Source organism: Corvus hawaiiensis, chromosome 24, assembly GCF_020740725.1.
Source record: "Corvus hawaiiensis isolate bCorHaw1 chromosome 24, bCorHaw1.pri.cur, whole genome shotgun sequence".
Classification (NCBI taxonomy): domain Eukaryota; kingdom Metazoa; phylum Chordata; class Aves; order Passeriformes; family Corvidae; genus Corvus; species Corvus hawaiiensis.
The window spans coordinates 6762417-6787059 of NC_063236.1; the positions used below are offsets into that span (position 1 = coordinate 6762417).

Genomic DNA, 24643 nt, shown 5'->3' on the forward strand with positions numbered 1-24643 from the left:
AGGATCCTTGATGCAAACCCCAGCGTGCTATCTTTAGAAGGAACACATGCTCTGCTCAATTCCTTCTGCTCTATTTGCCACGTTCCCGGTGCACGCTCGCAGGACGTGGAGGGAGGAGGGGGCTCCCCGTGTCCCACAGCCAGTGCTGGCAAGTCTGGGAGCACTAAGCAGGTTGGTATTTAAGCTTTGACACCATCATGCATCTCCTCCTGCTGGGGACTTTGTTGTCACACATCAAGAGGCACAGGAGAAGGTCACTCCAGTGGGGTGTGGAATGGAGCCACGTCCTGCTCAGCCACTCTCACCACTCACGGTCAGCTCTGGGAAGCCTGGTGGAAGCCCTGGTGCAACAAGTGTCATGGAATCATGGAATGGTTTGAGTTGGAAGGGACCTTATCGATCTGCCAGTCCCACCCCCTGCCATGGGCAGGGACACCATCCACTATCCCAGGCTGCTCCAAGCCCCATCCAGCCCAGTCTTGAACATTTCCAAGGATGGGGCAGCCACAGCTGCTCTGGGCAACCTGTGTCAGGGCCTTACCACCCTCACAGGGAAGGATTTTTTCCTAATATCCAATCTGAAGTTACTCACTGTCAGTGTGAAGCCATTCCCCCTTGCCCTGTCACTCCAGGCACCTGTAAACAATCTCTCCCCATGTTTCTTGTAGGCTCCCTTCAGGTACTGAAAGGCCACCATTAAGTTACCCCAAAGCCTTTTCTTCCCCAGGATGAATATATAGGATTTATCCTCAGATTTGTGGTCCAGTACCCAGACTCAGCCAAGTCTAAGAGCTGAGGGCTTCCATCCTGTTATATACACACATTTGTCAACCTTTTGGTAACAGGTGCACAAGTGTTCCCTATGGAAGTCTATAGGGTCACTGCAGGAAAGAACTACCTGGAAAAGCACCTCATCTGCTCGGGGTGGGTGCTGTTACAAGTGAGGTTCTTCCAGCAAATTTCTCCATTCTTGCACCCTTGGGCTGGGGTCCATATATATGGACTATAAATGGGTCATAAATGGGCTATAAATGGGTCAAAAAGGTATTACCTGCCCAGAATCTGCAGGAAAAGAGGTTTCTGTGGGCTTTGGGTGTGATCTCAGCCTTCTACCTCGCAGTCCTCCTGTGCCTTAGACAGTGCCTGGGTTTGCAGACCGGGAAGAAGTCATTGCAGCAGAGGAGCTCTGAGCTCAGACCCACCAAAGCAGCATCATTACTGCCCCTAGATTTCAGGAACTGCCACACTTTAGGGGAATCTGACCCCAAACCCCATGTCAGGAGTAAATAGCAATCATTTGCACCATTTGGGAAGGGAGACAGGGGAAGGAAATTCCCCTCTGGAGGGCCAAATTAAACCTTAGTGCAGCCACTAATGAGAAACAGGAGTGAAGAGAAGCCCAGACTGTCCCCACACGCTCCCGTCTCTGAAAGTGCTCTCAGTCTGTCCCCACCTCTGGGGTTACAATCCAGCCAAACCACGTGAAGCAGAAAGAGAAATGTTTGGCAAGGAGTCGAGGTTGCTCTTCTGGGCTGCCAAAGCTCATCAGAGCTGCCTGCGGGCAAAGCAGGGCTCTGCCACCTCCGCGCAGTGCTGAGCACAGCCACCCACCAGCCCCACCATGGCTCTAGGGCAGCAGGGAAATATGCTGCCAGCCGAGGTGAGGAGAAACTGCCGGATACTGCTGGCTCCAGGAGCCAGGAGGCTCTCCCAAGGTAGGATTTTGAACAGCAACACCTCACCCTAAATAGAGAGATGGGTCATTTATTGTCTGCAGTGAATTTAAGTGCAACCGATACCGTGCTGGTGTGTGATTTCTCAGAGGGGTGACAAGGCTATCACCCGTAATAACCGTGCCTGCTGTGTCTGACAGTCACCCAAGGCAGGAGTGCGGGGCTGGCCCTGCTCGGTGGGGCTGGCGAGACAGCTCCAGCTCTGGGTCATTGCACCAGCACAGGGGATGCAATCATGGGGCTCATTGCTGCTCAGTGCTGCCCAGTGCTCCTCAGTGCTCCTCAGTGCTGCCCAGTGCTGCCCAGTGCTGCCCAGTGCTCCTCAGCACTCCCCAGTGCTGCCCAGTGCTCCTGAGTGCTCCTCAGTGCTGCCCAGTGCTCCTCAGTGCTCCTCAGCGCTCCCCAGTGCTCCCCAGTGCTCCCCAGTGCTCCTCAGTGCTGCCCAGTGCTGCCCAGTGCTCCTCAGTGCTCCTCAGTGCTCCTCAGTGCTGCCCAGTGCTGCCCAGTGCTGCCCAGTGCTCCTCAGCACTCCCCAGTGCTGCCCAGTGCTCCTCAGTGCTCCTCAGTGCTGCCCAGTGCTGCCCAGTGCTCCTCAGTGCTCCTCAGCGCTCCCCAGTGCTCCCCAGTGCTCCCCAGTGCTCCTCAGTGCTGCCCAGTGCTGCCCAGTGCTCCTCAGTGCTCCTCAGTGCTGCCCAGTGCTCCTCAGTGCTGCCCAGTGCTGCCCAGTGCTGCCCAGTGCCACCCAGTGCCACCCAGTGCTGCCCAGTGCTGTCCGGTGCTCCCCAGTGCTGCCCAGTGCCACCCAGTGCTCCTCAGTGCTGCCCAGTGCTCCTCAGTGCTGCCCAGTGCTGCCCAGTGCCACCCAGTGCCACCCAGTGCTGCCCAGTGCTGCCCGGTGCTCCCCAGTGCTGCCCAGTGCTGCCCAGTGCTGCCCAGTGCTCCTCAGTGCCCCTCAGTGCTCCTCAGTGCTGCCCAGTGCTGCCCAGTGCTGCCCAGTGCTCCTCAGTGCTGCCCAGTGCTCTTCAGTGCTGCCCAGTGCCGCCCAGTGCTGCCCAGTGCTGCCCAGTGCTGCCCAGTGCTCCTCAGTGCTGCCCAGTGCTGCCCAGTGCTCCTCAGTGCAGCAAGAGATGCCAAATTCCTCTTCTGCAAGACTCTGCTCCCTGCAAGGCGCCAGCTCCTGTTTGCTTTGCAGGGTTAAGCAAGGGGAGATGGGGATCCTGCGGGAGGAAGCAGCATCCATCCTCAGTGCTGGCCAAGAGGGAGTTTGTGTCCTCTGCTCCTCCAAGTTGCACAGAGGAGTGCAGGGGGCAGTGGTCTCTGGGCACAAATCTGATATGCTCCATTTCTCACTGGGACGGATGGGGGAAAGCACAGGGATCTTCGCAGATATTTATTTTTTATTTCCAAGAGGAAGAAGAACAAAAGAGCCCCAGCAGGCCCTGGCAGCAGCCAGCCAACAGAGCCACTGGCCAGGCAAGCAATTAACACATTGTCACGGAAGCAGGAGAGCACTCCTGGCGGCTGGGACAGCCAGCAGCCTCTGGCTTCTTCCCTTTTGTTTGGGAGCCTAAGGGAAACAGAGAAAGGAGCCGCCATCCCGTTGGCCAAGGGTCTGATTCCGCTTGGATCAGCACCCAGCAGCCTGATGCCCCCCGAGTGCCAGGCTGCTGTGGATGTCAGGTGGCAGAGGCCAGGCTGCCAGGAGCTGAAGGAAAGCGAGGAGCTCTCCTCCGCCTCTGCTCTGCCAGGGGATGTTAGAAAAGGCCACTGTCATCCCAAAATGTCCAGATGTGCCTCCAGCCAAGCGGGGTTGCCCTGACATTTCTTGCGGCTTCCTCCACCCACCACCAGAAATCCAAAGGGATAAAAATCAAAGTCTGGAGGAAGGAAGAGAAGAATCGTTTCTGGAGGCATTTCTACTAAAAATTGTTTAGGGACTTCTGGTTTCCAATCTCTCCTGGCATTGAGAAGAGCAGCAGATCTGGGGTTCACCCAGTGCCAGCTGAACCTCTTCTTGTAGAAGGCATCTCGACCCACTTTTTTGTTGGCCTTAAAGCCACAATCCTGCTCCAACTGATACAGAAACTCAGGCTGGGAATGGGATTTCAAACTGTGATTTTCGCTCTCTGCAGGAATAAAGAGATTTTGGACAGTCTCACAGTGCCTGAGCACCATGTGGAGGCAGCATCAGGAGCAGGATGGGGGAATTCTCACACCAGACTGGGAGCTCTGGCACTTTGCATAACGGCAGCAACAAAAATCAAAGAATTAAGAGCCACTGAGGGAAGTGTGAAGCCCCTGAGACAGGGGAGGTCACAACCCAGGGCTGTTTTTTCAGATGGCACAGCAGTGAGTTTGGCTCCTTCTGCCCAGGAGCCCATTTGAACTTGGCTGAAACAAGCAGGAAAAATTGAACAGGGGGGAAGGGGATGCTTCATTAAATATTCATAGGAAGATGCATTTTTCTCCCTCATAAATAACAAAAATGTGTTCCTCCTCAATTAATATGCATCACTACTAACTTGTCTAATGAAGCCAAGCTCTGTCTGAGGAACTCAATGCTAATGCTTTCTGTCAGTTACATGCACCAGCACTCACAGATTATTTTTCAGTCATTTTTTTCTTGATTTTCCTCCCAAGGTGGGAGTTCCCAGCTTGTGTCTGCCCTGAAAAACGTGAGCCAAGAATCTAGAGCCACAATAAGTAAGAAAGAGCATCACACTAGAGATACAATCGTGCTGTACCAGGCAGTGCAACCCAGCCCTGGTGGGTTGGGGTTTTTCCTTAATTAGAAATAAAAGCAATCCCTCTTGCTGGTCTATATTTGGACTAGGATATTTAAAGATACCAAGAGAGGAAGACATGGAAATCCCCTGCATTAGGAGGCTGACACCGAAAATACAAAGATTATGGTGGGGGGGAGGGTTAACATGTGCTCCATATTTCCCATTTTGCCAGCCCAGGGGTGGATGATTAGAGGAGGAGGAGGATGCTGAAATCCAGGTGCAAATCACCCCAAGGCAGACCTAAGCTCCACCTTGCACCACTCGAGACCTTCCTAGAGAGGGATCCTGGGACATACCCAGGGCACCAGACCTGAATGCAGATGGATTATATTGATTATAGGGTTGTTTTCAATAGGGAGTCTTCAAGAAAGAGGGAGAGAAACATTTTACAAGGACATGTAGTGACAGACCAAGAGGGAAAGGCTTCAAACTGAAAGAAAGTAGATCTAGATTAGATGGTAGAAAGAAATTCTAACAGGGTGGGGAGGCCCTGGCACAGACCGTCCAGAGAAGCTGTGGCTGCCCCATCCTTGGAAGTATCCAAGGCCAGGCTGGACGGGGCTTGGAGCAACCTGGGATAGTGGAAGGTGTCCCTGCCCATGTCACAGGCTGGAATTGGATGATATTTAAGGTCCCTTCCACCCCAAACCATTCTGGGGTTCTGGGATTCCATGATTCTCTCTCTGGTTCAGCTGAGACTCCACATCTCACTACAGGTCCTTCAGAAAGGTCCTTGACCAGTTGCTTGCTTGAATCCTCGCTCTGCATCTTCCACATGAACTCCCCTGTCTCTCCCGGAGTCCTTTCTGACTGTCTGGACCTGTCTTGTCACAAAAGGCCAGCTGTCACTGCGGTCTCTGGCCTCCCAAACACCACATGTCACCGCCTGGCTCCAATCACTGTCACCCCAGCTCGTGCCGCCGGGGCCGGCCGTGAACCCCGGCAGCGGGATGCAGACACGTGTGAGCACTGAGCCGTCCCTCCTGCTGGGACAGTCACCTCCAGGCAGCTGGGAAGGTAACTCCTGCCAGAGCAACACTCAGCAGGGCTGGGTTGTCAAAGGCATTAAGCCCTGGAGATTCAGCTGCTCCGCACAGGGTCACTGATGTCTCCTCAGAGCACCCCAAAATCTCCATGACAGCAAGGTGCAGGGACAACTGTGGCATCTGTCGTGCTGCTCCAAACTCGCTCTGCTTTGGCCACAGGGAATGAGTGCACTTTGACAGAGATTGAGCTGGCTGGTCATGCCCACCAGCACATCACCAGGGGCACTGCTCTCCCCTCCCATTGCTGCTCCACCCTCTCCAGCAGCCCCAAAATGGTTGAGCTGGGATTTTAATGACATCTTTCTGGCCCCTCTCTGTACCCAGCTGCAGACAAGACGCAGAGAGCAAAATGCCAGCACCAGTTGTCCTTCCAAAGAGGAAATTTGGGGTCTTTGTAGTCAAAAAGTAGATGATAGACCACACACAGCCTGAAGCCCAGGAGCAACTTCTGGAATTGCCATGCTGGTACCACCCCTCCTCCTGTCTCAACTTCAGCCCCAGGGAGGAGAGTCATAAAAGGGAAGCAGAGAAATGCAGGAGCCAGCTCAGCTCACAGCACCTCTGGAGATGAATATTTGAGTGAGTTTCCCCATTTTTTGTTCAGTATGGAGAAAAGATGGCTTTGGGGAGATTTTATTGCGGCCTTCCAAAACCTCGAGGGCTTACAAAAAGGAGAGAGAGAGAATTTTTATATGGACAGATAGTGACAGGACAAGGGGCAATGGTTTTAAACTGAGAGGGCAGGGTTAGATTAGATGTTACGAAGAAATTCTTTATTCAGAGGCTGGTGAGGCCCTGGCACAGGGTGCCCAGAGAAGCTGTGGCTGCCCCAGCCCTGGCAGTGTCCAAGGCCAGGTTGGACAGGGCTTGGAGCAACCCGGGACAGTGAAGGTGTCCCTGCCCATGGCAGGGGGCTGAAACTGGATGAGTCTTAAGGTCCCTTCCAACCCAACCCATTGTAGGATTTAAGAAAACCAGGCTTACACAGCAAAAGGGTGAGGTATAAATCTAATTCCCACCATCAGTTCGCAGTACACAACATCCGCAACACCACAGTGCCAGAGACTGGCAAATCAACAAAAAATAATCCCTGGTTTAAAATCTTACACAGGTCCCTCTCAGGATGACCTAGAATTGATGGATCACAAATTTTTTTTCACCACCCCAGCCAAAACCTTGTATCTGCTTGAAAGAGCAGGCGATGCTGCACAGGAGGAGAGCCAAGAGCAATACTTCTAATCCCGCGTTAACAAACATGACTCACCCATTTATTTTCACTGGTATGTTCATGGTTATTTTAAGCTTTGTCTAAAGAATGCCAGCTACTGTATAATAACTGCAATGAAAGATGGCAGTGTTTTTATTTTGCTTTACAACTAAAGATTTATTTTTAGTTCCTTTTAAAAAAATGCAAAGCGAAACTGGTTTGTAAATGATTTTAAAGACTTTGGCACCGATTTCCTAAAGCAGATCCACAGGAGCAAGTCCCACCTCCAGGCCAGAGTCCCCATGAGGGAAAACCGGTGGCCCAGGTGCCACAGGCTCTGAACTTCCCTGGGAATCAGCCTGGCTGCCAGGACATCCCAGGCAAATTCCACCTCACAGGTGAGGGGTTTTAAGAGATAAGACTCCACTTTGCAAGCTGTTTAGCTCAAGTCTGAGTCTAAACAGCTGCTGTGTTTCCCCAGGCTCTTCCCAGCACTTAGGCAGTGTAAGATTAATTCTTGGTGTGTTGGATCCATCCTTGCTCTGCTCCTTGTGCTGGTTTGCAAACTGGAGCATCCCGGGGGGTCCTGTGGGGTTACACCATAAGCTCCCATCAGGCATCCATCTGCTCCGTGGTTCTCCATCTGCTCCCACGGTGAGGGGCTGGGTGTTGTCTGGGGGTTGCAGGTGGCAGGGAGGATGCAAGTCAGGCCTCCTGGGCTCTGCTCCTACAGACAAATCAATGGAGGAGAGAAAAAATATCCACAGCCCAAGGCTGTCTCCCCTCTGATTGAAGTGGGGGGAAAGGAAAACAACATCCAGCACCCATCACAGCCCTGGAGAAACTCGGTACTGAGTAGTCAGAGCCCAGGGTTCACAGAGCTTGATAGGAAAAGGGGAAAATCAGCACTTCCAGCTTCCTTCCCCTTGTCAAGATACAAAGACACTCACTTGACTCTGCATGCTGGGAGAAGGGCTGCGGGGGCTCAGCTGTGGAAAAGGACAAGCTGAGCCTGCTGGCTGCTCCTGCCTGTGGTGCCAGACACATGGCACGTCTCCAAAGCCCCTGGATACAGGAGCTGGAAAAGTGGGGGTTAAGTGCTTGTTTGCATGGGTGATGACTTTAATTTCACACATACAAATCCCTCTTAGGGATTTCTTGGAGCTGGAAAACATGGAGCTCCTCAGGGCCATGGCTGGTCGATTTGACATGGCCATGGCAGAGTTTTCCCTAGGCTGGGTCTAAGCAAAGCACACTCAAGGTGATGGGTCTCCCTGGACACCACCATGCACAGACAGTGGTTTGCCCCAGGGAGAGCTCTCTTCTCCCTCCATCACACCAATTTCCAGGGGTAAACCCCAATTCCTGTTTGGGAAACAGGAAGAAAAGGATCTTTGGACAAGAGGGGCTGAACTTTAGCTGAGCAAGGGAATAACCACATCCAACCACCCCTTCTCAAACCTCCCACAACCCTGAGTAAACACCGTCCCATAGCTTCACTTCTCCTTCCCGCTCTCCCCACACGTGTGTCTGGAATAAATTCCCTTTGCCGTCCTCAGGAGACATAGGGATGGGGAAGGCTGTGAGTGCTCACACGAAATGCAGAGCTGCTCACACAGGGTGCTCTCGGCAGGGACGCTGCTCTTGGCGTTGCTCTCTGCTCCATGTTTCTGCCAGCTCTGCTGGCAAATCTGCAATACGCTCCTGCCTCCGAGCAGACCCGAGCTTCCCTAAGAATTTTCCATCATAAAGTCACTGTCAGGCTCTCAGAGCCACTTGCTCTTCTGCAGCTGTTTTCTGCCCTCTTGTGAAGCTCTGCAGAAATCCACAGCTCTGCTGAGCCACATTCCCCCATTTGCCAGGCAGAGATGTGACGAGATGGTGACTGTCCCCAGCTCACATCACTGAGGATTTCCCGGGTGTGAGCAAGGGCTTTAAGGACCATCACATCTCCCAAGGGGGTACATTGCTCCCACTTCTGTGATAACCCACACTGGGCTCAACCCTGTCTGAGCTGCAATCACCACTTTGCAAGGCTCTGAGCCAGATCCCCCCTTGCACCACTGGCCTTGGCAGAGATGAAGCTCACTCTCTCTCCATCCAGCCCAGCACTTCCCCAAGATCCTGTTGGAATAAAGGTTCAACAATCTATGGATTCCAAAAGGCTGAGCATTTCCACAGGCTCTTCCTACCAACAGCTCCTCAGGTGCACAGGCCAGCGTGTTGCAGGGTTCATCCCTCCTTCCCCTTTTCCTGACCTGATTTTGGGAATTACCTCCATGGGACACTGAGTCTTGGTGGTTTGTCCTAGGGGCCAAGGCTGGGAAAGGACAGGGATGCAGTAAGCAGCCTGAGGCTCAAAGTGTTCCTGCCCACCAAAGAAAACAGTTATTTGTCCAGGAGGAGCAGGAACCTTTAGCTCTGATCCACATTTGGTGCCAGCGTGGGCTGTACCAGCATGGCCCAAATTTCCATTTCAATCCCATATCTCCCCTCCTGGCTCCACACAGGGACAGACGGGATGTGACTCATGCAGACACTGAGACAGAGCAGGGACAGAAGGGGAAGTTGTGCCTTGCTGTGCACGATGCCCTCCAAACACAACCCCTCCATCTGAACCCTGCCATCTGATCAACAAGTCATCTCCTTGTCCAGGGAAAGCAGGACAGCTTGGACCAACACAGCCCAGCCAGCCAGGTCTCTCCATAAATTCATAGCTACAATTCCTTTTGCCTAAAACCTGCAGTACTGCCCCCCTAAAGCAGCAGAATCGAGGCACTGCAGGGGCTGTGACTCAAAAACCCCCGGCCCTGTTAGGGGCCAGCAGATTCACCCACACGCTCTGGCTACAAAAGCCCCCCAGGTCAAACCCCACATGGCATTCTGTGCTCTCCTCCTTCTCCAAAGTGTCAGTGACAGATGCCAAGGGCTCCCTGGGGTCCCTTTTGTCTTGCCCAGGCATGTGATGCTCTCACATAGATTGTGACTGTTCCATCAATTCCTTGACTCGGCCAGGATGACGTGGTACAAAGCACCGGCTGCACAGCCCCCTGGCTCCTAAATGCCAGTGACAGAAGGAAAACAAACTCCATTTGGTCTGCTCCAGTCACTTGTCACAGCCGTTGCAGGACTGCTCCTTAAATGCAGCTTTTATTCTGGATTGTGATTGTATCCAACTGCACAACACCACCACACTGAGCCTTTTTCCTTCCAAGAGCTGCTTTGCAGCGCTTGGGCTCTGAACCCCACTGCCAGGGTGCTGCCAGGGAACTGCTTGTGTCGATGCCAGATCCATTCCCAAAGCTGACAGTTGGATCCAGCAGGTCCAGAGCCACTTGCCAGATGGCACGGCCACCCCGCTCCGCTCCCAGACAAACACCCAGCCACGCGCAGCCCAACCCGCTCCGACAAGTGAGACAGGAGGAAGGTCAAACCATCTGTTTGCCGAGGGCTCAGTGCAGTATTTAAGCACAAAGTGTTTAAAGACTGGAAATTTGATCTTAGATTTCCCCGTTACACAAGTGCTTTAGTCTTGCTTCTGCCCAGTCTCCGTGAGCTTGGAATCATTTGGGTGCTAAAGCTGATCAGAAATAGGAAAGCACCCAACACCTACAGCAGCAGCACAGTTATCCTCAAACCAGTGCTGCCTCCTGTGCCACAAGACAGTTGGACCCAACTGTATTCCCAGAACAGGAAAAAATATTCTGTTATTTTTTACAATTTAAGTTTCTGAAGTTCTTACTGCTGAAATATTTTGAGTATTTTCAAATATTCAGTTGACATCAGTTTCCATCCCTTCCCAGAGCAGCAGCTGGTGCATCTCATCACAAGCAGCTGCATTTCGTGAGACTGTAACTATTGCCAAGGGTTTGGGGAGGTCTGAGACACATGGCACATACACTCAGGCTTATTAATTCCTTCTGCCATGAAGGAGACCTTTATTTTTCCTTGAAACCTCACACTTCTACACAGCTAAACCATATCTTGAGTGCCCTGGTTTGAACTCCCAGCTCACAGTGCTTTGAACTGGAGAGCTGGACTACACAACCTCCTTCTGAGTTCTCTCAAGCTGACTTTTCATATGTTTCGCCAAGTAACCCAAGTAGTCCAGCCACACTGGAGTTCCCAGCACTCCCAGCTGTGCCTGCATCCCACAGGGCTCCCACTTGGCTCTGGTGTGTATTTATTTCAAGGCCAGGCTGGATGGGGCTTGAAGGAACCTGGGACAGTGGAAGGTGTCCCCTCCATGGCAGCGGTGGAACAGGATGAGCTTTAAGGTCCCTTCCAACCCAAACCGTTCTGGGATTCTGGGATCTACTATTAATGTGTCTCACTGGTATACCAGGGTGATCCTGAGGGCCCATGTAGGCTACGGAATCTCTTCTAGGCTGAAATGAAGTCCTGCCTGCCCAAACGCCTTCCAGCTGAAAGTGATCTGCTCAAACATCCCCTTGTCCTCACCCCATGGCACGAGGTGGAACGAGATGAGCTTTAAGGCCCCTTCCCACCCAAACAAGTCTGGGATTGTCTAAATCCTCCATGATTTGGGAGCACCAGCACATAGTGGGTGTTAGTGACAACAGGTGCGGCTTCATCATCTGCCTCAGACACGGTCTGGGCTGTGCAGAGAGCATGTAACATCCAGGAACAGTCCAAGGGTTTGAAAGCCAGGGAGACGTGGCACTACCTGCTAGGAGGGTGGAGTCTTGGCTTCCCTCTGCTTTTCCACGATAAACACTGTTTACTTCTTGGTGCTGCAAGATTGGGTAAGAAGGTAAAACAAATGGATTTTGAAACTATCACAATATTACAGAGGTGCAATTAAGAGTAAAACATGGTCTGTGTGACATGATCCATGGCTTTGGTTTGGGATTGCAGTGCCAGAGTTGTCCAGCTGCATTTGGAAAGCAGTGCAATAATGTGTCACATTTCTAGATCCCTCTTGTGCTGCTGACTGAGGGCAGGAGGGCTTGAATCCAAGGTTTGAAGCACTGGCAATGCTGCTGCTTCTGCAAGACTGGCACTGGTTCTTTCCCCAAGTCATGGAGTTGGGCATAAAGGTTTTCCTTCAGCTCAAGAGCTTAAGTGTGCCTCACCTGTGGGTTCTAAATGCCACTTCCCTCCTGCACCAGAAGCTGCTTCTGAAGTTGACTCTTCTCATTGCAGTTAATTCTTAGGGCATCCTTGCACTGAAGAGTAGATGGAAAATTATTTCCAGTGCATTTCTCCTCTTGATGAGGCATGGGATCTATTTATTCCTCTTGTCTCGAGTCTTCAGTTTTATGTTGCTGCTCAGCATTAGCATCTGCAGGGTGTGTGCAAGGAGCTCAGTGCCTTGGCTCCTGGGTGGTGGCAGACACTGCTCCCGTGTGGAATTGGGGCTGGATTAACCCTGGCCTGATGGGTTGGAGCCCACAGCCCTGTCAGCCCCAGCATGTCCAGCACAGCTGCTCGCTCATCCTCAGGGCTGTTTTGCAGCCCCCTCACGGAGATCAGGGCTGCATCCAAATTCCTCCAGCACTTCCCCTGGCACACTGCAAGAGGGAGAGAAGCATCTTCCTGGGTGGCTTTGGGAGCATTTTACCTGAAGATGTCGGGTAGATTTCCATGAACATCAGAAGAGGAGTGTCCAAGCTGTTATTGTTTGTTCTGGCCACTCGCCTCTGTCTCGCCCAGAGCTCAGTGCTGCTTTTCCCACTTGCAGCTTCCCAATGTCTCACCCAGCTGCAAAGCTAAGAAGGCTTTGCATTTCTCCGTGGATAACCAATAAATCCCTGTGTTTGTCAGACTTTTTGCCCCCTTCTTTCCTTCTTTATCGACCTGTGGCTCTACTGAAACCTCAGCCATGTAGGAAGAAGGTGAAACCACGAGCTGCTTCCCAGACTCTGAATTTTTACCCCTTTGTAAGCAAACTCAAGCCCTGAAATTGTGAAACAAAGAAAACAACTTGGGTTGTGATTTCTTTAGTAACCCAATCACCTTCTCCACTCCCTGGGATGGGCTTTGGCAACCTGTTACAAATGGGGCCAGAGAGCTTTGAGCAGCATCTTGCAAGCCTCTTTTGTACCAGGGAATATTTGCTGATTCCTACTGCCCAAGAGGCTGGAATTTTGTTCTGGAACTCCAGGGTGTCAGTGAAGCAGTTCACCACTTTGGGAAGCAGCTTTCCCCTCCCAAAGACTCAGTCCTGGGGCCCACCGGACCCCCCTGGGCTGCTCCACCAACACCTGAGTGTGACATGTGGCTGTGCCCTTTGCCTGGGGCTGCCCAGCAGCTCAGGGCTCAGCTCAGACACCCTGCAATGCAATAATCTTATTTTAATGAGCATTAGGACATCACATCATCCACTTCTGCCCACTGCTGCTGTTCCACTGGACGTTTGGCTCAGAGGTTTATGTCAAACAGAGGGATATAAGACAGTGAGAGTGTGGTTGGAAAGAGAACCACAGCTGAGGGTTGGCTGGCTCTGGAAAACCCATTGAAGCTGTTGGGCAGCTGTTTTCTTGTCGTTGGGGTGCTTGGAGTTAGCAGAGATGCTGAAAATAAGTGGAAAAGAGGGAAGACCTTACTCTATACTGTTTAGAGGCTGTAGTTTCTTGATTATATACGAAGCTGGAGTGTTATCTGCTTTGCAGGACTTGTCTCCTGACATAATGAAATCCGCATACAGGATCTATGGATCATCTTCAGGATCAGTTATAGCTACAGCTGGATTGTGTGGATGTGATGTGGGTAAGGGCTACACACTTCTGTTTATTTTGTGCCTAAAGAGATGGAATAGCTGGGAATTTTGGAGTTGCAAAAGATTTTTGTTTCATTCTCCATGGTTAATTCCTCAGGGTTTTGCTTTATTGGCTTCTTGAAGAGTGGAAAACAGAAAACAGAGCAGATATAGACATTGCATCTTATTAACTTGAATTAATGGCAAGCATATCTAAGAAAAGAAGCAGAGGTGCTCTCCCTAATAAGGGATTGCTGGGAGAGTCCCAAAACAAAGAGGGGAAAGAAAACACATGAGCAGGGCATAGAGGAAACAGGAGGAAATGTTATACAAAGGCTTCCTGTTAATTTTCTCTCCTATGTCCAAAAGCTTTTAAGATGTCTTGTGGAGAAAATGGAGAGAAATGGGAAAAGAAAGCAGAATACTTCTACCTCCTGCAATATTGAAAGTGCCTGGAAAATTTGGGTCCACTCATGGGAGCTTCCACCCTAATGAAAACAATGGCTCTATATGAGCATTTAGCAGCAGGATAAAATACCCCTTTGCCAGGTGGAAGTGCAGCTCAGAAAGTGCCTAAATAACACAGATTTGTACATAAAGAACAATGTAAGGGATGTAGAATGATTGCTTTGCTTTGCTTTGCTTCAGATGAGATGAAGGAGTATGTCCTTAGTGCTCTGAAAACCTCTCTCTGGGGTTTTATCCCCGGAGGAAGGATACTTAGAATCTTAAGGGGTGCCTTACGCAAATTCCTGCCTCCAAATGCCCACGAGCTGGTGTCTGGGAAGCTGCACATTGTCCTCACCCGCGTGCACGACTGGAGAACTGTGACAGTGTCCGAGTTTGCCTCGAAGGAGGAGCTGATTCAGGTGGGAGCAGCCACAGGCACCCCGTGAGGGAGGAGCTGTGTGACGTTTGCTGCCCGGCCATGTCCCACAGCACAGAATCACAGAATGGTTTGGGTTGCAAGGGACCTTAAAGCTCATCCAGTGCCACCCTTGCCATGGGCAGGGACACCTCCCACTGTCCCCGGTTGGTCTCAAGCCCCGTCCAACCTGGCCTTGGACACTGCCAGGGATCCAGGGGCAGCCACAGCTTCTCTGGGCACCCTGTGCCAGGGCCTCACCACCCTCACGGTAAAGAATTTCTTCCCAGTATCTAAATCTCCCCCCTTGTAGTTATAAACCATCACCTCAGGTCTTATCCTAACAGGCCCTGGTCCATTGAGGTCCATGCCACCATTTCTGTCCTGGCCACCCTCTGAATCCAGACAAGCTGAAATAATTTTTACAAATCAGCCCTTTTGATTGCTCTCTGAGTTATCCTGAACAGGCAGGGAGCACATTGAGGCATCTCACAGCTTCCCTTCCTACGTCTCTGCCCTGGCTGTGGGTATCAGCCATGGTCTGGTGCACGTTGGTCAGTGGTGCCCAATAACCCAGCTGGGGGCCCCTGTTTTGGCATTCACAGATGAGCCACCACTCCCAAAGGCAGCAGTTTCCGTGGCTCTTCGCTCACCTCTGTCCTTCCCGTCTCACCCACAGGCCGTGACGTGCAGCTGCTTCATCCCGCTGTATTTTGGGTTTTGCCCTCCAACGTACCGTGGGGTGGTGAGTAGCGCTGTGGGCTGGAGACCCTGTCCCAGCTCCGGCCCAGGGCCCCTCCAGCCTCTGGCCTTTCTCCAGTGGTGGCATTAAGGATGTTTCTACCTGGCTTTGCCACCAGCATAGCTCGAGGCTGTGTTCCCACAGTGTCTGCAGAGGGAAGAACAGGGCCCCAAAATCTGACCTCACTGCAAGACAGGACCCAGCTTCTCACAGAACTGTCCATCTTCCCCTGTCCCTGGGGTTGCCTCAGCTGCCTTCTGCTGCACCTTCCTCCCGCTTCCATTGCAGCAGTTCTTTGGCTGGAAGGGAGGATCAGGGTGTGGACCTGGAGCAGGGGAGCAGTGGCTGGGGCAGTTGCCTGGAAGGGGATCTCTGCAGCCCCAGAACCTCAGGCTGCTGTGGGCCTGGCTGGGGAACAAGCCCCACGTGTTTGCCCGTGTGAACAGCACTGCTCTCTCTGCCCAGGGGAAGGCTCAGGGCTCCCTGTTTTGCCTCCTAGCGCTACGTGGACGGCGAGGTGGCCATGTGGACAGCCGACTTTGTGTCCCGCACCACCATCACCATCTCTGCCTTCGCCGGAGAATACGACATCTGCCCCAAGGACGGCCCAGCTGCCTTCTTGACCTTCCAGCTCGCTGACTCTATCTTACAGATCTCAAAAATGAACATCTGCCGCTTACAGCACATTTTTCAGCTTCCCACACCTCAGGTGAGCTGCTCCTCCAGGTAGCCAGAGCCACGAGCCCCCTGCAGCAGCCCAGCTGCCCTGACTGCCACCTCCCCCCGCAGGCCATGGACCGCTTTTATATCCAGGGCTACCAGGACACGGTCTCCTTCCTGAAAAGACTGAGTAAGTGACTGGGAGTGAGGACAGGTAGGTTGGGTGCTTCCCTTACTTCATTGGTTTGCTGACACAAGGTAAGAGATGCTGCCCCAGAGTGGCTGGGGCAGAGCAATGCCTGTATTCCTGGCACTGCCAGCATTACTTGAGCCCTGGCCTCTCCAGAAGCTCCCTCAGGAGCCACACTCCCCTCTTCTCTGCCACACTGGGCATGACACAGCTTTATCCCAGGGAACACAGGTGCCAGGACCTCTAGACGGAAGCGCAGGCTCGGGTGCCCTGTGTGGTGTTTGATAACCCCCTGAGGCACAGAGCAGCAGTGTTTGGTGATCCCTGAGCGCTGGGGTCAGCAGTATCTCTGGTTTCCAGTCAACCCAGGTCATGCCTCGCACTGCTGCACACCTGGCAGTTGAGCAACAAGCAGTGAGAGCTGGCTTCTCTTCCCACCAGGGGATTTCCAGGTGAATTACTTCGAGGGCTTCACGCTTTCCTTGGCCAATGAATCACGTCAGAAAGGTGAGGAGACCCCGCACCTGAAGCCACAACTGAGAGTTCTGCACTCCAGAGCCACAGATCACGAGGATGACACCAAAGAGAACCCAGGAATCGGCCAGGCAGCCGATGAATATGAATAGGAAGGCCCACACCACCTTCTCCACCCCCAGGAAGGTAAAGAACCAGCACTTGCTTTACCCCATCCGTTTCCAAGTGACACTTGCCCAGGGCTGTCAGTGCCCAAAGAGGCTCTGGGGCAGGTGAGAACATCGGGAATGGGAGAAAGTTCCCTCTCAGCTCAGGGCTTACGAGTGAGGCCTCACACTGAGCCCTCACCCTCGATCTGGCTGAGGACTGAGGACTTCATTTTGGCTGTGTCAGAAGGACTCCATGGACAAGGAGCCCTTCCCATGGAGAAGGCCACGTATTTACTCACCTTGTGAGGTAATAACCGGTTCTGCCCACGCATCCCTTCAGCAGGGGTGTCTCAAGGGTTCAAGCTGCCTTTGCTGTGCCAGCCAAATCCAAGCTTCTTAGGAACTCTGGCTGCAGCCACAGAAAGACTCAGGGCAAGGAAAGCATATTCGAGCTGCAGGTAAACCTCTACCTGTGCCATTCTGAAGCAACACAAGGCAGGTTTAAATCCAAAACTTAGAGTTTTCTGCAATCCTATGCAAAATAACGCCCGCTCCCCTTTTAGTTTTGCATGGAAAACCTGTGAAACCTCAGCGCTTCAGTTTCCAGTTTGTTGTTACTAAAAAATACAAAGAAGCATCTGCTGAAATGCCAAGTTTCTTTCAATTTTACTCTTTATTTTCTTTTTCTTTCTGAGTCTTTCAACATTTCAGAATTTATCAGCTTAGTAAAAATTACACAGCTTTTTCAACCTGGGGATTATTTAAAATGTAGCCACATCAATTAAATTAAAAGTGAAAAAAGACACAATCTGCTATATCTAGGAGGCCCACAACAAATGAGGAATACGAAGGGGAAGGAATAGGATTGTTACCATTCCAGACCTAAACAGAAAAGCTTGGGAAACATAAAATGGGAGCAAGAAAGAGATTTCCTTTGAAAACAAACCAACTCTAGACCCACTAAGAAATGCAGGACACAGTGTTAGGCTGTAGAAGTTGCTTCCCTGGTTGCTTTTTTAAAGGCTCCATCAGTCTGAGCATTCGTGGAGCTTTTGGAAGCAACACAGTGGGCATGAGGTTTCTTTGGATGTTGGGCAGCTCTGGGCTATCAGGAATCTCTGTCTCTGGTTTGCAGCTGGGCTGCAAAATTTTTGACCAGCCCCAGGTGAAAAATTCCTCCTGTGGGAGGAATCAGACTCATTTGTCAGGCCAGAGAGCAACCAAGGGGTGAGCCCAGGCTCTCGATGTCCAGAGGAGAAGCACATCAGATTTTCCAGTTCTGGGAAGGAAAAGCCCTACTGATCAAGGCCAGGCAAAGGCTCTTTCACTGTTTGTCTGTGCAATGCTAGGATATCATTGATGCTACCAAAGCAGCAGGGGGATAAACTTGTGAACAACTTGTACCTGATTTCTTGAACAAGTGATATTTCCAGAGGACAAGTGTCTGGAGCCTGCAATCCCACGAGGCTCAGGCTGGATTAGCAGGTTCTCCACATGGACTTGCCTCTCATCCGTGTGCCCAGCAGGACAACTGCACAAGGAACTGCACCCTCCTTAGTACCCAGACTGGAGGCAGAGTCTGGCATAAAGCACCTGCAGCCAACAGCCAGAGGCACAGGCAGGACTGGGCACGTGCTTGGCTTTGTTGGGCTCCGTTTCATGGATCAGACCCAAGGACTCTTCCCTCTAGACCTGCAGAGGGATCCAGCTCCAGAGGGAGCTCCTGCTGTCTTGGGTTGTCTCCAGACGCTCATCCCGTCCACCTCAGGCTTCACATTTCTGCTGACTTCAAAGCAGAATGAGACGAGCAACAGGACAGGGGTACAAGGGTAATATTTCGAGGCTACCAAAACCTGCTGCCCTTTAGACAACAGGAGGAAGGGAAGCAGCTCTGACCAGGCACCTGAATCCAGCTTGTCCCACAGGAAATGCCAGAGGTGTCTGTCAGACTGACCAGTGTGGTTTTATTCCCTTTAGGGCCAGGTCAGCCACAGAAGAGCATTTGTGAACCCGCTGCTGCCTTTGGCCCCAGTTTACGCTCTAAAGAGGCAATGAGCAACTTGGAACCCAGCCTGAAGGCAGAGCCCGACCTGTCCTGAGGAGCACATGGACTGTGACAGCAATGCCACAGCACAGACAGGGCCACAGCCCCAGATGATTCCCATGGTCCACCCCTAGAGGAGACATTGCAGGCTGGTTCTATCCCCACTGGGTGCAGCTGGGGTTCCCACTTTGCTTCCTTGGGGTGAAACAAGCTCCTGCACAAGATGATTCCAATCAATGCCAAACTTTGCCTCTATCCATTGCCTCTGGCAAAGCCTCCTGTTGCCATTAGCTCCAAGCTCATGTCTCCAAGAGGAGACGGCGCCAGCTCTGCTTGCTTGAAAAGATCAGGGGTTAATAAAGCAAAACCCAGCTGATTTCAATACTGAATTGTTAAATACTTCTTTCTTGCTCATTTGCTTGCTTTCTTGCAGCTTTGGAGCAGCAGAGTTCTGTGCTGAGACCATTTTAGTTTGGGGCTTCCTTGCTGATTGTTTTTTGTTAAAGTTCTCAAAGTTTTACCAACTTTCTATGATCAAGCCCCACATGGGGCAGGTGGGATACACCGGGCAGTTCAAACTGTTTGTGGCTGAGGTTTGCAGATGCATTTAATGGATTTGGAGGTCCAATTCCTGGATGAGAATTTTCTTTGGGGGATTCTAATCCCCATTTCAATAGGGTAACTGCCCCAGGCTGACTGAGGTGGTAATATCCTCCTGCCTGGAGGCGGGCATGGTGCTTGCAGCAGCCTGGAGAAGGAGCTGTTGGATAAGTGGGAGGGAGCAGAGGTGCAGAAGCAAATGCTGGGCTGATTGTCCCTGCCTGGGGAGGGCTGGCTGTCTCTGAGCCTTCCACTTTGCCCTGTGGCAGCAACAGCTGGATTTGAGCAGCCTGGCTTTGGCTGCAGTGGTTGAGAGATGTAAATCCATCTGGGATGCATGGAAGACAGGAGCAGACGGGATCCAATGCAAACGGGATCCATCAAAATGGGCCAGAAAGTTCTAAGGGGACTGGAGCGCCTTCCCGGTGGAAACAGGCTGAGAAACTTGGGGCCGTTCAGCCTGGAGAAGAGAAGGTTGTGTGGAGACCTCACAGCCCCTTCAAGGATCTGAAGGGGCTACAGGGAAGCTGGACAGGGACCCCTCATCAGGAAAGGGAGGGACAGGACAAGGGTCAATGGCTTCCCACTGCCAGGGGGCAGGGTTAGATGGGATATTGGGAAGGAATCCTTCCCTGGGAGGGGGCTGAGGCCCTGGCACAGGGTGCCCAGAGCAGCTGCGGCTGCCCCTGGATCCCTGGAAGTGTCCAAGGCCAGGCTGGATGGGGCTTGAAGGAACCTGGGACAGTGGAAGGTGTCCCTGCCATGGCAGCAGTGGAACAGGATGAGCTTTAAGGTCCCTTCCAACCCAGACCATTCTGGGATTCTGGGATCTACTATTAATGTGTCTCACTGGTATACCAGGGTGATCCTGAGGGCCCATGTAGGCTACGGAATCTCTTCTAGGCTGAAATGAAGTCCTGCCTGCCCAAACGCCTTCCAGCTGAAAGTGATCTGCTCAAACATCCCCTTGTCCTCACCCCATGGCACGAGGTGGAACGAGATGAGCTTTAAGGCCCCTTCCCACCCAAACAAGTCTGGGATTGTCTAAATCCTCCATGATTTGGGAGCACCAGCACATAGTGGGTGTTAGTGACAACAGGCGCGGCTTCATCATCTGCCTCAGATACCGTCTGGGCTGTGCAGAGAGCATGTAACATAACGCAAAAGAAATATTTATTAATACCAAAACTCCCCCCCCCCTCAAATGAACAAGCCCTTCCCGCCTTTCTAAAGGCTCCCACAGCGCATGCGCAGAGCCGGCGCTGGCCGCGCCCGCCATGTTGGCGACGGGCAGGAGGGAGGGCAGGAGGCCCCGCCCCCTGGCGCGGGGCGGGCTGGGCGGGAAATGCCGCCCCTCAGAGCGGCGCGAGCCGCGGGCCCTGACCGGAGCGCCTGAAACCCGGGAATAGCGGTTCATCCAGGGAATAGATTCACCAGGAGTGCCTGGAGCAAGGCCTGGCTGGACGGGGCTTGAAGGAACCTGGTCTAGTGGAAGGTGTCCCTGCCCATGGCAGGAGGTGGAATGAGATGAGCTTCAAGGTCCCTTCCAGCCCGAACCATTCCATGATTCTGTGATTCCATAATTCTGTAGGGGCATCATCCTCCCGCTGCCGAGCAGCAGCCCCTGCGCCGGAGACTCCCAGGCTGTCATTTGGGTGTAAATCAACTAGGCTGAGCTTTTTTCTTTTTCCCAAGTAATCCAGCACTCCCAGCTGTGCCTGTATCCCGCAGGGCTCCCACTTGGCTCTGGTGTGTCATTATTTCAAGGCCAGGTTGGACGCGGCTTGGAGCAACCTGGGATAGTGAAGGTGTCCCTGCCATGGCAAGGCTGAAACAGCGTAAGCTTTAAAGTTTCTCCCAAGCCAAACCATTCTGGGATTCTGTTATCTACTACTGACATGTCTTAGTGCTATAAGAGGGTGATCCTAAGGGTCTGGTGAGGCTAAGGAATCTCTTCTGGCCTGAAATGAAGCTGTGCCTGCCAGAACTCCTTCCAGCTGGAGGTGATCTGCTCAAAGGTTTCCTGGTCCTCTCCGCCCCCGGGTGCAGCTGAGCAGGAAGGTCTGTCCTGCAGAGCCCTGCCCTTGGCTGGCAGCACCAGGTGCTGCTCCAAGGCCGGGTGAAGTCACGGTGAAGTCACTGTGTCATCACCATCACCATCAGGGCAGCTCACGGGCTGTCCTGGGCAGTGACATCATCACCTCACGTCCCTGGATGAGGTGTTTGTCACAGGAACAGGGAAAAGGTTTCTCTCGTTAATGCTGAACGTAGGATAGGCTGGAGGTTTGTGTGCCACGCTCCCGATAGAAGGAACAATAAGTGTGTTGGGGCACGTTCTGGGAGCTGCCAAAGCCACAGAAATACCAATTAGTGAGGCAAGGTCCAGGGTGGGTCATTCCCACTCTTTTCTTTCCTACTTAGAATAAAGGTTGTCAGTGACATCAGCGGCAAAAACGTTGCTCATGTGGTCAACTCTGCTGAAATCTGTGTCCTGGTAGGAGGGCAGGGATGGGAATGTGCTCTCCAAGCCAGTGTCAGCCCTTCCTGCTGAGGAGGAAGCGACTGGGATGTGATGAAACGTTGAGCAGCCAAGAGGCAGCTGAGGGGCACAGCTGAGGGGTGCAGGTGAGCGCACACAAGTGAGCAAGGCTCCAGCACGGGCAAGTTCAGACCACTGCCAGAGCCACTCCTTTATTCCGCTCCTGTGCCAGTGCACAAAACTGGGGAGGTGCCATGGAAACTCCTTGATTAATCACAGACTGTTTAGACACAAATAATAAAACTCAGCTTCCATGAAGGTGAGGGAGAAACACACATTGATTTTTGCTAAGATTAGACTCTTACATGAGAAGATTTCAACCCAAAATAGAGCTGCTATTTTGGCTTTCTACATTGGTGTCTTTCTCCCCCTCAATCCTTTTTTCTCCCCCTGCTGTAGCTGTAGGGGATGGTCAGATTCCCTGTTTTGGACCCTGCAGCATCAGAGGTTGTTTCCAATTACCCACGGGAGCAGGAGGCACTGAGGGTAGGCTGGTGTGTGGGGAAGCAGGACTGGTGAATCCTTTGGTGTTGGGACAGTCCTGCTGAGGAAAATGTGAAGCCAAAGCACCCTCTTGTTCCAGGAATTGTGACAGAGGATACAGCCTAAGGTAATCCCTGCTGACCCTGAGAGGGATATTCTGCCCCTGTTCTGGAAATCTCCCAGGACCTTTGCTTTCCTGGCATCCACAAGGCCTCCCCACCTCACCATCTTGCAGCCAGCAGCTTTTTTTCCAAGTGCCTTTTGCATCAGCAGTGTCAGTGTTCCAAATTCTTCCTGGTCCTGCAGGGATCTTTTCAGTTGTCCTGGGGCTTTTAGATTAGTGTTGGGCACTGCTACAAGTATGGCTGGAGCAGGAAATTTTGGAGAGGGCTCTGTGTGCAGCTTGCATGAGCTCAGCCCCTCCTGACTGCTGCCTTTTGCCCTGAACCCTGCCCGGCTAAAGCTCCTTCAGCCAGGGAGGTGCATTTTGAGCAGCGAGACACTGTCTAAGGGAATGAAGCTGTGGCTGTGTGAAAAAAATGTTCAGGACATGGCTTTTCCTGTTTTTCTCAAGTGCAGGAGATGATATTTCTGGCCATGCAGTGGATCTGTGAGGGCAGCAGCACATCCACAGCGCCCAGCTGGTGATCCTGCCCGCACAGCACCAGCTCCTCACTGCCTGTGGAACTGTTTGTCGAGGTCTGTGCCAGTGCTTGAAGTCTGACAGCTGCACGTTGGGTTTTGGAGTGATTCATTGTCCCAGAGAAACGAATTCCTCAAAGTCTTTCTCTTGAAAGGATTTGCACATCAGAAATGTATGTGGGTTAGGAACACACTGCACTCCCAGAACGGGGCAGCCCCAAGGTCACAGCTTTGTCATTGTGGCAGATGTGTGAGGGAAATGGTCTGGTGTCAGCTCTGCTAAAATATTCCACCTTGGAGAAGTGAGAGAACCTCCTGGCATGTGCCAGCCTGTTCCTGCTGTGTCCTGGCTGAGCAGCTGAGGGGGCTCCTGGTTCATTTTAATCCTGTAGGAAGAAAGATCCTATTTGGCTATTGCCCTGTATTATCAGGCACACAAATTCCTTTGTTTCATTTGGCTAATGGAGCTTTAAAGTCTGGATGGTCTCTTTGCCCAAGGCCAAGCTTGGCTTTGTCCCCAAAGCTGGGATGAAGAAATGAGGGACAGATGAGCAGGGTCCCTCAGCTCGCAGCAGTTTCTGACCCGGTGATGGAGAAATGCCAAATGCCACGAGGGTATGTGGCCTGGTAAAACAACAGGCTTAAAACTCAGGGCATCACTCAGGGACACACACAGCCTGTGTCCCATCCTGAGGCAGGGCAGAGAGGGGCCAAGAAACAGCTTCTGCATTTCCACAGCAGCATTTCCCAACCACTGTTTGTGCCACCTGGGTCACTCCTACTCAGATCACCTGGATTTCTTCTTTCCAAGCCCCACCTATTTGGAGCTCTGGGTACCTCACTCTGACACAAACCCCACCAACTAAATGTTTTCTAACTCCTTGCTCCTTTTGAAAGACACCAGAGACAGTCCAAGGGTTTGAAAGCCAGGGAGATGTGGCGCTATCTGTTAGGAGGGAACAAGCAGGCGCTATCTGTTTTTCCACAATAAACACTGTTTACTTCTTGGTGCTGCAAGATTGGGTAACATGGAGTTGGGCATAAAGGTTTTCCTTCAGCTCAAGAGCTTAAGTGTGCCTCACCTGTGGGTTCTAAATGCCACTTCCCTCCTGCACCAGAAGCTGCTTCTGAAGTTGACTCTTCTCATTGCAGTTAATTCTTAGGGCATCCTTGCACTGAAGAGTAGATGGAAAATTATTTCCAGTGCATTTCTCCTCTTGATGAGGCATGGGATCTATTTATTCCTCTTGTCTCGAGTCTTCAGTTTTATGTTGCTGCTCAGCATTAGCATCTGCAGGGTGTGTGCAAGGAGCTCAGTGCCTTGGCTCCTGGGTGGTGGCAGACACTGCTCCCGTGTGGAATTGGGGCTGGATTAACCCTGGCCTGATGGGTTGGAGCCCACAGCCCTGTCAGCCCCAGCATGTCCAGCACAGCTGCTCGCTCATCCTCAGGGCTGTTTTGCAGCCCCCTCACGGAGATCAGGGCTGCATCCAAATTCCTCCAGCACTTCCCCTGGCACACTGCAAGAGGGAGAGAAGCATCTCCTGGGTGGCTTTGGGAGCATTTTACCTGAAGATGTCGGGTAGATTTCCATGAACATCAGAAGAGGAGTGTCCAAGCTGTTATTGTTTGTTCTGGCCACTCGCCTCTGTCTCGCCCAGAGCTCAGTGCTGCTTTTCCCACTTGCAGCTTCCCAATGTCTCACCCAGCTGCAAAGCTAAGAAGGCTTTGCATTTCTCCGTGGATAACCAATAAATCCCTG

At 52.2% G+C, this 24643-nt stretch overlaps 1 protein-coding gene across 1 annotated transcript; it reads left to right on the top strand.

Annotated features, from left to right (window-relative positions):
* The first annotated feature begins 14591 nt into the window (after nt 1–14591).
* Nucleotides 14592–16998, top strand: LOC125338031 (omega-hydroxyceramide transacylase-like). Its single transcript, XM_048328339.1, has 3 exons — nt 14592–15809; nt 15890–15950; nt 16392–16998. The coding sequence occupies exons 1-3, from the start codon at nt 15624–15626 to the stop codon at nt 16574–16576; spliced, it is 432 nt and encodes a 143-aa protein (XP_048184296.1). The 5' UTR covers nt 14592–15623; the 3' UTR covers nt 16577–16998.
* The last annotated feature ends 7645 nt before the right edge of the window (nt 16999–24643 follow it).